The following is a 15,294-nucleotide window of genomic DNA, read 5'->3' as shown; positions in this document are numbered from 1 at the left end:
GCCAGGGTGATTTCCTTAGGACATAGATTGTGATGGTTCTTGATCATTCACTTATTTTGTCAGGTAATGATCTTCGAGCATTTAATTGCAATTAGGAAACATATATTATGCATTCCCTGTCTGTAAACCCTATAAAAGGCAAAGCAAAGCCAACAAACAGAACTTGTTGGAATTAGAGCGATTTTTTTTTCTGTATTGCTCTTTTGGAATAAAAATGTCTTGATTCCAGAAATATCATTATTCTAAATAGCTCAAATTCTAGACATTACAGATAAAACAGCTTCTAGTGTAATCAAGCACTGCAGGCAAAACAAGTACAAACTGAGAATTCAGAGGAAAGAATCAATTCTGAAGTGTGAAATTGGGCTAGGAAGCTTTGGGTAGGGCACTGTGCTTCTGGCTTCCCTATAACCATCAGGTATTGGTGCCAAGTGCCAATGCCAAAGTTCTGTGTTCAGATACAAGAAATTTGAGGGTTTTGTTGACTACAGGCTTGAGAGCAAGGACATGCTTCCTGGGGACTCAGCCTCTTCTGTCACAGGAACTAGTCCCTGCAAGAAAAGCTAGACTCTGGCAATATGTTGCTCAAACTGCCAGCTAATCCAGAAAGGTTGACCCATGGGGCCAAAAGGGTCCTTCAAAGATACTAGAGCCTCTCAACATGCCCACTATTCAATGCTGCTAAATCATCTTACCTCAGCCTTGGCTCTTGGATTAGCCAATTTCAATTCTATTCTCTGAGCCTCTTGATTATACAGGCACTGGAAATACAAACACAGATCAGAGAACCTATTCAGAATCTACACTCTGACACAGTGAGTCTAGCAACAGAGCACAGGGCAAGAGCTCCCCTCTGATTGGCAGATCTAGAAGACTCTACTGTTATAGCAATGTACACCCCTCCCCACAAAAAGGTCATACAACCAGACAAGAGCCCAGCACAATTTCCTCCCAGGTCTGTTCAACTCCAGAGCCTCACTCCCTCAGCCAAATCATCTGCAGCCAAAGATGACTGCAGAATTGAGGTGATGTGTGAATAGAACAACCCGGGACCTTTTGGCCAGGTTTGGAAGTGAAGAAAGAGATGAGAAATTGCAATTAAATGAAAAAATGATTAAAAATATGACAGAAAGAGAAGGAGGAAGACTCTAGTACTAGCGTGTTGTGGATCGGAGTGTGAGTCCTGAATTCTTGCACCAGCTAGGTTCAAATCTCAGATCTACCACTTTTTAACTGTGAGACCTTGAGCAGGCTGTCTAATTATTCTGTGTCTCAGTTTCTTTATTTTGAAATGGAGCAATGATGGTACATACCTTATTGGGTTGTTAGAAAGATGAAATGAGACAATGTGTGCAAAATACTTAGAAAAGCACCTGGCAATAAATATTGGTTTGTGTTTCTCCTAGTACCTTTCTTGACTACCCACCAGGACAGATTGTAAAAACTGCTTTTAAGATCTTATTATCTCATTTATAGCTTATCGGTATAAAATCATTACCTCCCTGTATCTGTGGTCAATTGATTATTGACAAGGTGCCAAGACAATGGAGAAAGAATTATGTTTTTAAATAAATAGTGCTTCGAAAACTATATAACCACATACCAAAGAAAAACGTGGTATTAGTATTAGATAGTATTAAACACTATCTAATACCACATACACAATTAACTAAAAATGAATTATAAACTTAAATGTAAGGATTAAAATTATAAAATTCTTAGAGGAAGGCACAGGAAGAAATCTTTGTGGCCTTGGTTTAGGCTATATTTTTTTTAGATAGGACAACAAAAAAGCCCAAGGAACAAAAGAAAAAGATAAAATGGACTTCACAATTTAAAACTTTCATGCCACAAATGATACCATCAAGAAAATGAACTACAATTGACAGAAAAGGAGAATAATTTTTTGAATCTTATATCTGATAAAGGACTTGTATATAAAACATACAAAGAACTCCTGTGAATTCAACAATAAAAATATAACTGAACTAAAAATGGGCATGGATTTGAATGGACATTTCTCCAAAGATATACAAATGAGCACGTTCACCATCATTTGTCATCAAAGAAATGCAAATCGAAATTACAAGAGACACTGCTTCATACCTGTGAGGATTCCTATACCCCAAAAGACAGACAATAACAGGTATTGGTGAACATATGGAGAATCATCACACAAAGCTGGTGGGGGTGGAAAATGGGGCAGCCACTTTGGAAAACATTTCACTGTTCCTCACACTATGAAACACAGAGCTACCATCTGACCCAGTGATTTCACTCCTAGGAGGTGAATTCCTAAGAGAAATGAATGTCTACCCCAAAATGTGTTCACAAATGTATATAGCAGCATTACTCATAACATCCCCAAAGTAGGAGCAACCAAATGCCCATCAACCGATAAACAAAATGTGGTATATTCATATGATAGAATATTATTTGTCCATAAAAAGGAATGATATGATGACACATGAAAAAAATCTGGAAATCATCATGTAAGTAAATATGTGACAAAAGACTACATGATGTATGCTTTCCTTTATATATTCAGTGTTCAGAATGAGCAAATCTGTATAGTCAGAAAGAAGGCTTGTGGTTGTCTAGGTCAGGGGAGGGGATAGATGGGAGAATGACTAAAGGGTGCAAGGTTTTTTAGAGGGTAATAAAAATCTTCTAAAATTAGATTGTGGTGATGATGGCACAACTCTGTGAATACAACCAACTATGTTCAGAAAATAATTTTTACAAAATTGTGCCTGTGTCGAATACGTATGAACTTTTTTCCTTGTCATTATTGCCTGACAACTGTTTACACAGCATTGTATCACATTAGGTATTTTAACTAATCTAGAGATTATTTAAGGTCTACAAGAGGGTATGCATTGGTTATATGTGAACACTACCTATTTTATAGGGAACTTAGTATCCATGGAGGGAGAAGGTCCTGGAATTAACCCCTGTAGATACCAAGGGATGGCCATATACCAAATTGCACTAAGTAGTCAACTTTACATAGTGCAGTCTTATGGCATGTGAATTATAAGTAAAGCCTTGTTTTAAAAAATTCCTCCTTCCCTCCCCACAGTCAACTATGACTACCCAGATTTTTCTCATTAATTTCTGCATTTCCTTTAGGCTGATTATGTTGTCCCTGTAGAAGATAATGATGAAAACTATATTCATCCAACAGAAAGCAGTTCACCTCCATCTGAAAAAGGTAAGAGTCTGCAGATTCCCGCATCTGACAACTTCTAGAAGTTACTCAGGGCATTCAGAACTCTTTAGTAGTAAGCATTAAGGGTTCAGACATGGCAATGCCCTGGCCTCTCTCCTGTGTAGCCACAGCATGGGCCTCCTTTGGCTGGTGGAGCAGAGATATCAGTGAGCAACTCATCTCTGGAGCCTTTCCCCCTACCTTCCTCATTCTACTTTCCTCTCCCATGATTTAATATTTCCATCCCAACTTCTAAAAGCACTGGGTTACCTTCAGCTGCCCTTGCATAGAAAGATTTCTCATAAAACCGAATAGAGCTGCAAGCCACCATGTTGCCTTATACAGTGGCACACTAGGAACAATTTCCATAGAGGACTGATGGGGTGAAAGAGTGAACTGTGCTGTGAATCCTGATTCTTAAAAGGTCCTGGTATGCCGCAGTCTGGCTGGGCACAAATAACCGAGCCGCCACAAAGCCTTGTAGGTTCAAACAGCAACTCTTTATTCCCGAACTCTCATTGGCTCTCTACACACACTTCCAGGTAACACACTCCCTCCACCGGGCTCCGCGTGCCAATTCTCAGGGAACCCTGCGAGAACTCAACGGGAACTCCAAAGTGGTGGTGGTGGGGGGGGGGTGAGGCAGCAGGATCCGCCCTAATCCCGGAGCAGGGTCACCTTTCAACCATTCCCTCTACAAAATGCCAGGTGTCATTCCGACTAAACTGTGGCTCTCAACACTGGTATCCCAGGCTTATGAGAAACATCACATTTATAAATCCTGTACAGTGTAGCAGATGCTCTCACAAACAAGTTACCCTAAAAAAGCCAGTGCCACACTCTCAGGTCTGGCACCAAAATAGGGCATGTTTATTCTGAATGTAGTTCCTTTGCAGAATATAATCCCATGCACTTGCCACTTCAGGTAACACTACCCATCTAATAAACTTGACTGCAAGGTATTAAGTCTGCCTCCCTGTAGCAACACTTTCCTGTACCCCTAAGACCCACCTGAATTCCCAAGCCACCATTGCCATAAAACAACACATACATATTTCTCTTCACCCTCCCCCTAAAATACACACACACACACACACACACACTCCAAGAGAAATTGTATGTATTGCATGTTGAAGGGAAGTTGGGGAGTTGGGGGGACTATTAACTTGGCCTTTCCATGATTAGGTTGAACATACTTCTACTAAAAAAAAAAAATTCATCTCCTAGAACTTCAGTTTGGCGAATGATATTCCCTGTATTCATTTTAACAAATCCCTGTCATAAAATAATCTGATTATTCCTTTAATCCTTAATATATTCATTCCAGAGATTTCCTGTGAGGAGACTTCTTTGAATGGTTTGTGTGTTTAATAAGGGTGTCTCTTACTCATTCTTGGCAAATTCCATAGTCTGACCCATTAGGACCCTTTAGTTTTCCTGATGAGGTAATTTTCCCCAGGAGAATGTATCTGTCATGGTTATCTGTATATATTTTTGTGTGTTTAAGCTCCTATGGTGAACAGATCAACCAAGCCAAATAGCTCCTCCAAGCTGACCTCTCTGCCCGGAACAGCTTCAGGTATAGTATCACGTGATTTGGTTTGGTTTTGAATTTTTCCAAATGAGATCTATAGCTCAGATCCAACATGAAGAAATTAGCACTTGTATTTCCCATTTCTTAGTAGATGGGAACAGTGTGGTGGCCCCTCTGTGGAAAGAATCCCCACCCCAGGCCCTCTGGCCTCTACTAGACAAGTCCTGGTCTACATCCCACCTCACTAAGCACTTGACGGCTTCTCCTGTCTCTGGCCCCTGGATGAGGATTTCCCCAGGGTTTGGCCCTCAGCTCTTCCACTGTGGTGTTAAAATCAGGGGATTTGAGTCAGATAGACCTGGGTTGGAATCCTTGGTTACCAGCTGTACCATCCTGGACTTGTGCTCCCCAGATTTTGTAATCTGTAAGTGGAGACAAACAATAACCCCTGCCCTTGACAGGAGAATTCTGAAGTCATGACAAGAACTCTTAATGAGTGCCTGGCACACCGTCAGTGTTCAGGAAAGAGGATGACTTTTCATATTTTTAGGTTTGTCCATTCTTCTGGCGTTGCTTCTTGTGTCTATGGGATAACTCCCTGGTATCCAGCCCCTGCCTGATTTCCCTTCTGAGGGTCATAGTGTCCCTGCAAGCTCAATATTGCCATCACTGAGCTCAAAGCTATTGCCATCCTGGTTCCTCCAGGCTACACATCTCAGAGTTCCTGAGTTCTTTCCAAAGCCTGCTGTTTCTTCCTTCCAAATGTGCTCTTCCATTTTAGCAGCTATACCCTAGGTGGGGCTTTCTTCCTTTATCACTGCATACCTTCTGGTCTATCACTTAGCCACACCCCTGCCTCTCGGCTCTCTCCTTAGCAACAAGAATGAGCTTCTGAACTACTGCAGATATTGCCAGCTCATCCCATTATGTGTCACTCCTACCCAAGCCATGGACATCCAGAAGAAGTCCCTGGTTGTCTCCTCCTGTAGGTTTTGGCAGCCCCCAAACCTGTAGATACTGAATAGTACCCACAACCCTCAAGACCAGAGATACTGAGGGGTACCCACTCCCCACCTTATTACCAGCAGAGAGGGGTGGGACTCCCACTCCTGCATTCCCAGAGTGTTCTCTCTGTCTCTGTCTCCCCTACACACACACACACACACACACACACACACACACATACCCTATCCCAGAGTTGAACACAAGGGTTTGGAAGTTTAGGCTCTGCTTCCATTGAAAGGATCCTTGAGAGAAAATTGAAGGGGAAACTATTTTTAAAAAATCATTTCTTAGACTCTTTCCTGGTGAAATTGTTCACTTTTCTCTCACAATTTCTAGTCTCACCCTCTTCCTCAGAACCCACAGCCTCTTTGAATGTGGGAAATGGGAAGTCAGAGCCCTATTTCAGCTCATCTTATGTTCTGGGAACAAAGGGCAGCTTGCCAGCCCAGAATGTCATGATGAGGCTACTATAGTCCCCGTTGAAATGGGGAGCCAAGTCAGGATGAGAGTTTGACTACAGATGAATGAATCCTCCTTTAGAAAGCAGTTTATTAATCTCAGCTCTGCTTGCCTTACAAGGACTTTTTCCTAAAACACACCCTGTACTCCAATCTGCCTGCATTTCATGGGTCCTGCTCTTTGGTCTTTATGTGGGTTTTTACTTTTAAGGCACCAAATCTTGTCCATCCTTCAAGACCCAGTGTGAGGCCTCCCGCTCTGGTTTCTGTGGCCTTCAGAGACTTCTCCTTTACCAAAAGTCTCCCTGTATATATCCTTGACCCTTACCTATTTCCTGATCACTCTGTGTCTCATCTAATTCTCAAGTATATTAGAGGCTCCTTGAAGACCTTTGCATGGACAGCACTCATTCAGGAGGCCTTTACTTACCCCACATTGGGATAGGGTCCCATCATGTGTTTTCCTATACTGCCCTGTGCATGCCCTTTATCCCATGACCCCTGGGGAGACTCCTCTCTTTCCTCTAAGACTCTCAGTTCCATGTCCCAGCTGGCTCAGGACCTAATTTAAAGGAGGCACCAAAATAGTGAAGGGCCAGTTGGTTAAGAGGGGACATCCCCAAACACTGGCTGTATTTAAAGAATCTCATGGCACCATCACGAGGGCATTAAACCATTGGATGTATTACTCACAAGTTTGATATTAACCCAGTGGAGCTGTATTTTAATATTAGAGGCATCAGATGAAGAAACGAAATCTAAACAAGAAAATAATGTCCTGGTTATGGGATTATTGCATGCAGATGGGAGGAAGGACGGGGGCTAGAAGCAGTGAGGTGACTTGGGAGGGACCACACCACATTAGGACCTCTGGAAAATGTTGGTTTTGGCCCTGTGATAACCAGTAAGGTGCTCACTGAGGAAGACATAGGAAATGAGGTGCGTCGACAGGCTCTGCCCTTCCCTTGGTGTTGCCTCCTGAGAAGCACAGAGGCATGGACCCAGCCCAGACTCCAGGCCAGAGGGCTCCGGTCCTGGCTCTGACACTTGCTAGGACCTTGTGCAAGTGAAGTAATCGCTCTGTTTCTTCCTCTGAAAAATGGAGGAAAGGGCACCTATGCCTAGTGGTATTATGAGAAGTAAAGGAATAAATACATAAGGATCACACTCATAAAATGAAAGATTCTGTCATTATTACGGTTACCCTTAAGAACCCCTTCTTTTACCTGCCTTGATTTGGGACCATTCTGGTGGAGCATCCTGTATACCTCTCAGGGAACAATTTTGTTTCTTCCTTCTGATATAAAGTTTTACTCTAAATCAGGGCTTCTCAGCCTTGGCACTATTAACATTTGGGGTCAGATAATTCTTTATAGTAAGGCTGCCCCGGAGTAAGATATTTGGCTGCATCCCTGGCCTCTTCCCCCTAGAAACCAGAAATATCTACTGCATTTCCAAATTTTCCCTTGAAGCATCCTGACCAAGAATTAAGCTCTCCCAGAAAGCAAGGATCCTGGAAGTGAGGAGAAGGTATCAAGTGAACTGGGTCTGGAGTCCCAGAGCAGCTGGAAGACCCTGGCCCATGATATAGTTAGTTTCCATCTTCCCTGGGCATCCAGAAAAGTACCCCCACCCCATTCCCTTTCTCTTTCACCTCCTAAGGGAGAAGCAACAAGCGAATCTGACTTGCTAAACCATGTCCTGTGACGTCTTGGCAGGGGAGCAAAGTGTCTGCCAGAGGTTTAGGCTCAAATACCCTTGGCGTAAACTCTAGCCTTGCCACCCACCCTCTGGGAGCCCCGGTTTGCCCTACCTGATGTTACATGAGACTTGCAGGTGACGCATTTACAGTACCTGGCACTCTGCTGGCTCCCTAGAGAGACTGTGATGGTTGATCAAAAGACACTAAAACAAAGACAATAATAATCATGTTTCCCAAGATCCTTCATGAATTATAATTTACCTTCATCGGTTATAATTTACATATCTCAAAACTCACCCATCTTATGCATATAACTCAATGATTTTTGTAAACCATTACATTTATAGTAATACGTTATATAACCAACACCATAGTCCTGTTTTAGAAAATTTCGATGCCCACCCCACCCCAAAAGATCCCTTATATCCATTTATAGTTACTGCTGTTTCTACCCCCAGCTCCAGGCAACCACTGGTCTGCTTTCTGTTGCTATAGATTTGCTTTTTCTAGACATTTCATATAGATAGAATCATACAATATGTAGTCTTTTGCATTGGGCTCCTTTTCCTTAGCATAATGTTTTTGACCTTCAAAAACTTTAAATCTCTTCCCAGTATATTACCATTATTATATTTGACCAGTTCTTTAAAATTGGAAGTTAAAATATTATCTTACCACACTAACTCTGAGTTAGATAAGGTAGGTAGTGGTGCCCCCATTTCACAGAGGGCATAACTGAGGCACTGTGGCTTGCAAGAGGCACCCAGCCAGTTGGGTGACAGGTGAAAAACGAGAACCCTGTCTTCCTGATTCAGGACCACCGGTTTTCTGCCAGCACTTGTCCTCTACCACAGAGAAGAGCTGGGAGGCCCTCCTTCTCCTCTGGTCACCAGAAGTTATTTATGGAGAGGTGAAGGAAAGGGAAGATGTTGGCAGGGTGTTTGGAGATATGAGGGAAGGGGAAGCTTAGTAGAAATGCCAGGCAGTAAGTCTGACAAAGATAACTTACCAAGGCCAAATGAGTCCTTGACATTTAAGTAGAGGGAAACCCCTGGGAGGAAACACTGACTTAGACCTTCTTTCTACTTCCTTATTTTTCTGACAAGAACTTTTTTTTTGCTCTTCCTTGAAATCTTCCACTAAAATCTATGAGCAACCCAGGGATACTGTAGCAGCATCAAGCTTAAGTATTCAATTTGTACACTAGTTAACTAAACTCAGTTGGACTCATATGACATATTGAGATGACATTTCAGTTTATTGTCACATGAAATGTAAAATTCTAAATGTAGCCTTTTTCCCAAATAGCTTTTAAAAATCACATCCAAATCAGGCAGCCTGTAAGTAGGAGTGGCATTGGAGGTGGTAGTGCTTCATCGGGTCCTAGGGAAAAACTACCCACCTTTTTTTTTTTTTTTTGGTACCAAGGATTGAACCCAGGGGTGCTTAACCACTAAGCCATATCCCCAGCCCTTTTTTATATTTTATTTAGAGACAGGGCCTCACCGAGTTGCTAAGTACCTCGCTAATCTGCTGAGGCTGGCTTTGAACTCGCGATCCTCCTGCCTCAGCCTCCCAAGTTGCTGGGATTACAGGCGTGCACCACTGCACCCAGCAAAACTACCCACTTTTTGCTGTCACTGTTGCTTGTGTTTAGGAAGTTAGTCCTATGCAAGGACTGTGCATAGAAAAAGAGTAGCTGGGCTCTGAGCAGAAGCCTGAGGGCCTCTTTGTAGTAAAGTCTATGAGAATAAACCCTGCTATCTCTTTTTAAATACTTTTTGAGGCCTTTTTCTCTTGTTAGTTTTCAGATATGATAACATGGGGTACACGTGTCTTGCCTGTGTCAAAAAGGCGGAGGCCTTGGTCCACTCCTTCAAGACCCCACTGGGTGCCGACACGAGGCCTTCAAGTGCTTTACACAGACCAGCTCTCAATAATTCTTGGCAATTGATTATTGCCTCAGTGTTATTGTGTGCTCTGATTATTGTCTCAGTGTTACTTCTGAGTTGTCTTGCAAACTAAAATAATATATACCAAGGGCAGCAGGTCCAACTTATGCTTACGAGCATCTCCTATAAGTCCATTAGGAATTGTGGACTTATCAATATAGTGGTTCTTAATTAAATATTTATTCAATTTAATTTGATTCGACAAGAGGTCTTATCAGAACCCCGTAAGTTTCATTGAGAAACAATGCCCTAGCAGCCCAGCATCTGCCTGAGGGGGTGCAGCTAGCAGACACTGATGGCTGGCTTAGCTCTGGCCTCCCTGCTCCAGGCGTTCCCTCTCCCCCAGCTATGAAGCTCCCCCTGCCTCTCATGCTTCCTCCCTCATAAGGATTGTCTGGCTCTGTCTTCAGGTGAGAAGGGAGTTGGGTTAGGGCACAAGGCCCTCTGGGTCTCTTCTGTGACTTTGAAAGATGATATTTGGGGAGAAGCCTGCCACTTGTCCCAATTGGACTATTTGTGCCCTAGGCAAAGGCCCTGAGAACATTGCAATGAACAAGTGAATATCCAATGTGAGGTGAAGTACCACGTACAGTATGGAAGTGGGGTTATGGGTGAGCAGGGTCTATACTGTGTATCAGGAGTGGTGACTTTGACCTTTTCTCTCAGCACCCCTGTGATGCACATCTCTACATCTGTACATGGATGCAAGTGTGAGCTCTTGGCTTCACAACTAGCAATATATGCAACACAAAATGTGTATGTTCCTGAATCTGCCAGAAAGGCCAGCCCCATTGAGACCATCAGCCCCAGGCGCAGGACACAGGGACTAACTGTGTGTATGTTAACGCAGGTCGGAACAGCGGGGTCTGGGAATCCAAGTCACCTTCTTCACCAGCGGCACCATCCCCACTGCCGAGGGTTGGGTGAGTACTTGCTTCAGAAGCATCTCTATGAAATGTGACGGGGTGGGACGACAGGACCCTGCTGTCCTGTAGACTCTGAGCAGAGTTCTCTTCTACCTCCAGGGCAGGCTGCACTTTGGACGTGGGGAACCCCTGCTGAGACAGGAAGGGAGGAGTGTATCCTCCCATAGAGTTCTAATTAAATCCTGAGTTCTTTGACTTACCGTTGACTTACTGTGTTCAACACAACACCCTGACTTTTAGATGCTCCAGCACCAAAATAATTTTGAGGCTTCCTAACGGGTTTTATCTTTACTTTCTAATGGTCTATAAATAAATGTGCGTACCATTTGCAGCCTACGTTAGGGTGCTCAAAGCAACACCATGGAGGCTCCCTTCCAAGGTGACACAAAAGGGTTATTCTTTCTTACTGAATCCAAAGGGGCTTTGTATATGGTCAGATGAATGTTGTAATGCGTTAATATTACAAACAGTGACCCTGTGAAATTATGTTGGCCCAATAGGTTATTTTAAAAGCACACTTCAATATATTTATGCCTAAAGTGCCTGCATGGTTATAATCTTAACTCTGCCTTAACTGGAAAGGAAGGAAGGAAGGAAGGAAGGAAGGAAGGAAGGAAGGAAGGAAGGAAGGAAGGAAGGAAGGAAGGAAGGAAGGGAAGAAAAACTTAATTTCAGGGATTTATGAACCAAAACTCTCCACACTTCTCTTTTGGCTCAGCTTTATCACTTGGGGCAAGTTAGTCTCTTTAAGCCTCCATTTTCTCTTCTCTAAAATATGATGATAATATCCATTTGAAAGGGCCATTGTAAAAGGTTTAAATAACTGTGGAGAGCCTAACCCAACTTTAGGCTTCTTGCAGGCACTGGGTAATTGTTATTATACCTCTCCTATCCCCCTAGCTGCAGCTCTCAGTCAAAAAGCCAGAGGGAGAAGGAAGAGGGGGGAGATTTAAATAAACACCCAAGAGAAGCACAAAACCTGAGCAGTATTAGGTTCCCAGCTGTATTGGAAACAGAAATGTTAGTGAAGGCAGCACCTCCAGGGCCACGATTCATAGTGGTTTGCAAACTCGTTTGGCCTTGGATCTCTCTGAATGAAATTTTACACAGACTTGTAGAAGAGAATAGTCACCTAGAAGCAGGGCGGAGGTTGGTGTGGAGAGGTACCGGCCCCAACCTGCCCTGCCTCACTGTCCTCTTATTCCACTCCTGCCCTAAGCAGGTGGCTCAGGTGCCAGAAGGGAAGCAGGGGGCTCTGCATACACACTTTGAAAATGCTGACTCTGGTCCTTGTGTCACAGGTGAGGAAACTGAAGCTCAGATTTGCCACCCAGTCAAGAGAGAGGGCCCAAGGTCACCTCGTAATCAGAACTGGAGCAAGAGCTGTACCTGTTTGCTCTTGTCCATCGCCCCTAGCCTTTCCTCATCTGTCAATGGACTCTGAACCAGGAGGACATCACCAAATCCTATTTCCATCCCTCTCTGCCCTTCAAGGACAGCCTTCCTACCCACTCCTATCTCCTTCATTATTCTAGTTTAAATTTGGGAATAAGACGGTAGCTACTTTTATCTTCATTGTGTTTTAACAAAGCTAATTTCTTTTTATTCCCCAGGAAAAAACCAGCTACACCACTGAAGACGGTAAGTTAATTTTGCAGTTAGAAGTGTCTCATATTTTCTGCAGTGTTTATTCTTATCCACTTATTTGAAGTTGACAATGTTTCCAGCTATAGTGAACGCAGCAATCCAACTAGCTGCTATCCAACTAGTCCAGAGGAACCTGGAGTCCTCAGGTAACCTGGGAAGGGGCTGCCTAAGAGGAGCTTGTCCTCACTGGACCTTGGTGAGTTCACTGAGGGTGTGCGGCAGATCACCAGTGGGGGCCAGACTCTCTGCCTCCCACCACCTCTGCCTTTCCCACAGGAAGCCCTTGTGTCTTGCTGGCCACCCACCTCCCCGGTCGGGGTTTTTAGCCCCCCATTCCCTCCTGACCTGTGGGAGAGATTGGGGGAGCATGCCCCGACCAGGACAGGCCAAGAAAGGTAAAGGTCGACTAGCTGCCCACACCCAGCCCTCCCTCCCCAGAGGACAATCAGACGCACCAGGGAGAACTGTCAAAGCAGGATCTCATTTAACGAGAAAACATACACAGCTAATGTAATGTACAGGAGCCAATCAGGGTAAAGGTCAGCAGGGTGGGGAGAATTTACATCTACACCCATCCTACAGGCAGTAATAATGTCGGTGAGGGCAGAGGGGTTCTGAGCCTATCCTAGAGGTGGTCCGATTCTTCATCACAACCCAGGGCAATGCCTTCTGGCTAATCGCTAGGTGCTCTCTTAGCCACATGTGGCCCCAGGACTGGGAAGCGGGTGCAGCCAGCAAGTTAAGTTTCCTCTTTTCTGATGCAACATGCCCCACATTACATTATGCCTTATACCCCCCCCCCTCCATTAAAATGGCAGGCCATTGTCAATCAGGCACACAGCCTCAGACTAAACTCAGATTCTGGCCAGAACTTGGTGAACCTGGGCCACCCCATCATATAAGGAAGCCCTTTGTTTTATCATAATTCAAAAAACCCTTCTGTGGAACCTGACATTGACAATCCCTTAGCAAACACACACATAAGATGGAGTCAAGAGACCAAAGCACAAGTGCTACTCCTGGGCAGCTACTGTGGTCACCATACCCATGAACCCCAATGATGGAACAGAAGATGACACTGTTTCTCCTATGAGACACTTCCAGTCAGTTATCATTTAATGCAAAGTTTGGAATGGGGACTGTGTATTTATAATTGTTGTTGTGATTGAAATACTTAGCTATGCATCAAAGAAAACTGCCATATTTATTTTAGTAATAGTGCTTTGGCTTTTTTAAAAGATATTTTTTTTTTTAGTTTTAGGTGGTTACAATATCTTTATTTTATATTAATGTGGTGCTGAGGATCGAACCCAGTGCCTTACACGTGCTGGGCGAGCACTCTACCATTTGAGCCACAACCCCAACCCTGCTTTGGCTTTTACTTCTATATTCCACTCTTTGACCATCTTTGCTTTTTTTTTTCTCACACAGACTCCAGTTGCCTCTCAACAGAATGCATCAAGTGGTTGTGAAGGTAAATCTATTACTTTGAAAAAATGAGCATGTCCTTTAAAAGTAATTTCAATTAAGGATTTGTACTAAATCTAATTTTATCTTTCCTTTGCTCTTTATAAGGCAATGACAAATATAAAGTTGAATTTTCTAAATAGCCTTTCACTTTGCAATGAGTAGTGAGTAGCAAAGCTAGCTCAGAACGAGAGATTACCATGTAGGGTGTTTGGAGTAGATTACAGTCTACCTGCCAAATACCTGCTCATTTGCAGACAGATATGACTGGCCAGGAGACAATGCATTGGCCCTACATAGATGTAAAAACTCATTTAGAGCTATTAACGTATCTTAGAAATATTTGAACAAGTTTCTTTCTCCCCCTCCCCCCAGTTCAAGAACACAGGGCCTCACACATGCTAGGCAAAGGCTCTACCATTGAGCTATATTCCCAGCTCTAAATAAGTTCTTTTTGCTAAGTTTTAAAACTGATGTTTTTAAAATTCGACTGTCTTAGTACATCTTCAATTGCTCTTCTGCCTTTGTTTTATCATAACTCAAAAATCTTACCTTTTAAATAATTTCCCTATTAAAAATATTTACATTTGAAAAATGTGTAATGGGAAAAAACACAAGGACATAAGAATCATTCATAATATCGACACTTAAAACATTACATAGCCATTCAAGTCCTACACACTTCTAATTCCATACCCAATTTAGCTACCTAATGCTAAAGCCATAGTGAAGGTTCCTCTCACTGCTTCCTGCATTCATGTGGACATATCTACATGGAATGTGCTGGTTTCTCTGATGATAGACAATGGATCTTTTCTGATTGTGCCTACAACTCATACCTCTGCTTTAATTTTTGGGGTCTTCCATTCTACCTCCCGTGTCTTTTCTCCCAAGTTATTTAGGAGGCAGCACTTCTTTTCTGCTCTAGCTTTCTCTGCCTTTCCTGTGATGCTTTCCTCTTCCTGGACATCCTAGGTATTCTTCGCATGCTCTTCCATCCCTTGCAATCTCTCCTGCCTGTTGAGCAGGGAACATAGAGTGATACAGAGGCTTCTGAGACTCAAAGCCTCTGTAGGAAGTAAGTTCAACCCTGTGCCAACTTCATGGCTTTGGGAGCCTCCAAAAACCAGGCTTAGGGAATGTGTTCTACTGCTCAAGAGTCCTTTTTCTCAAAGGACTCCCAGCACAGGAACTTAGCATGTCACTTCCAGTGTATTTATTTAAAAAGCAGGGATGATGGCCATCCAAACCAAAACAGGGGAAGAACCTTCTCTCACCTGAAAGGAAGCCTCCAGTATGGTAGAAGCAAACCAGGTGTGGTCAGAGCTCAAAAGCTGCTGGAACCTATGTGGTTCTTGTACCATCTTTGGAAATTACCAAATTTTAAAGCCA

General features: G+C 43.3%; 1 protein-coding gene across 2 annotated transcripts in view; it reads left to right on the top strand.

Moving 5' to 3' along the window:
* Positions 1-15,294, top strand: part of Blnk (B cell linker) — a 70,027-nt gene that overhangs the window by 41,618 nt on the left and 13,115 nt on the right. For both annotated transcript variants that reach the window (XM_046450064.2, XM_046450065.2), the window contains exons 7-11: positions 3,133-3,214; positions 4,719-4,790; positions 10,713-10,785; positions 12,402-12,429; positions 13,867-13,909. In XM_046450064.2, coding sequence (XP_046306020.1) covers positions 3,133-3,214; positions 4,719-4,790; positions 10,713-10,785; positions 12,402-12,429; positions 13,867-13,909 — 298 coding nt within the window. The remainder of the gene's footprint in view (positions 1-3,132; positions 3,215-4,718; positions 4,791-10,712; positions 10,786-12,401; positions 12,430-13,866; positions 13,910-15,294) is intronic.

The sequence above is a fragment of the Marmota monax genome, unplaced genomic scaffold (assembly GCF_021218885.2).
Source record: "Marmota monax isolate L192 unplaced genomic scaffold, Marmota_monax_Labrador192_F-V1.1 WCK01_AAM20220418_F8-fsc00004, whole genome shotgun sequence".
In the NCBI taxonomy this organism is placed as follows: domain Eukaryota; kingdom Metazoa; phylum Chordata; class Mammalia; order Rodentia; family Sciuridae; genus Marmota; species Marmota monax.
This window is presented reverse-complemented; position numbering and strand designations above follow the sequence as displayed.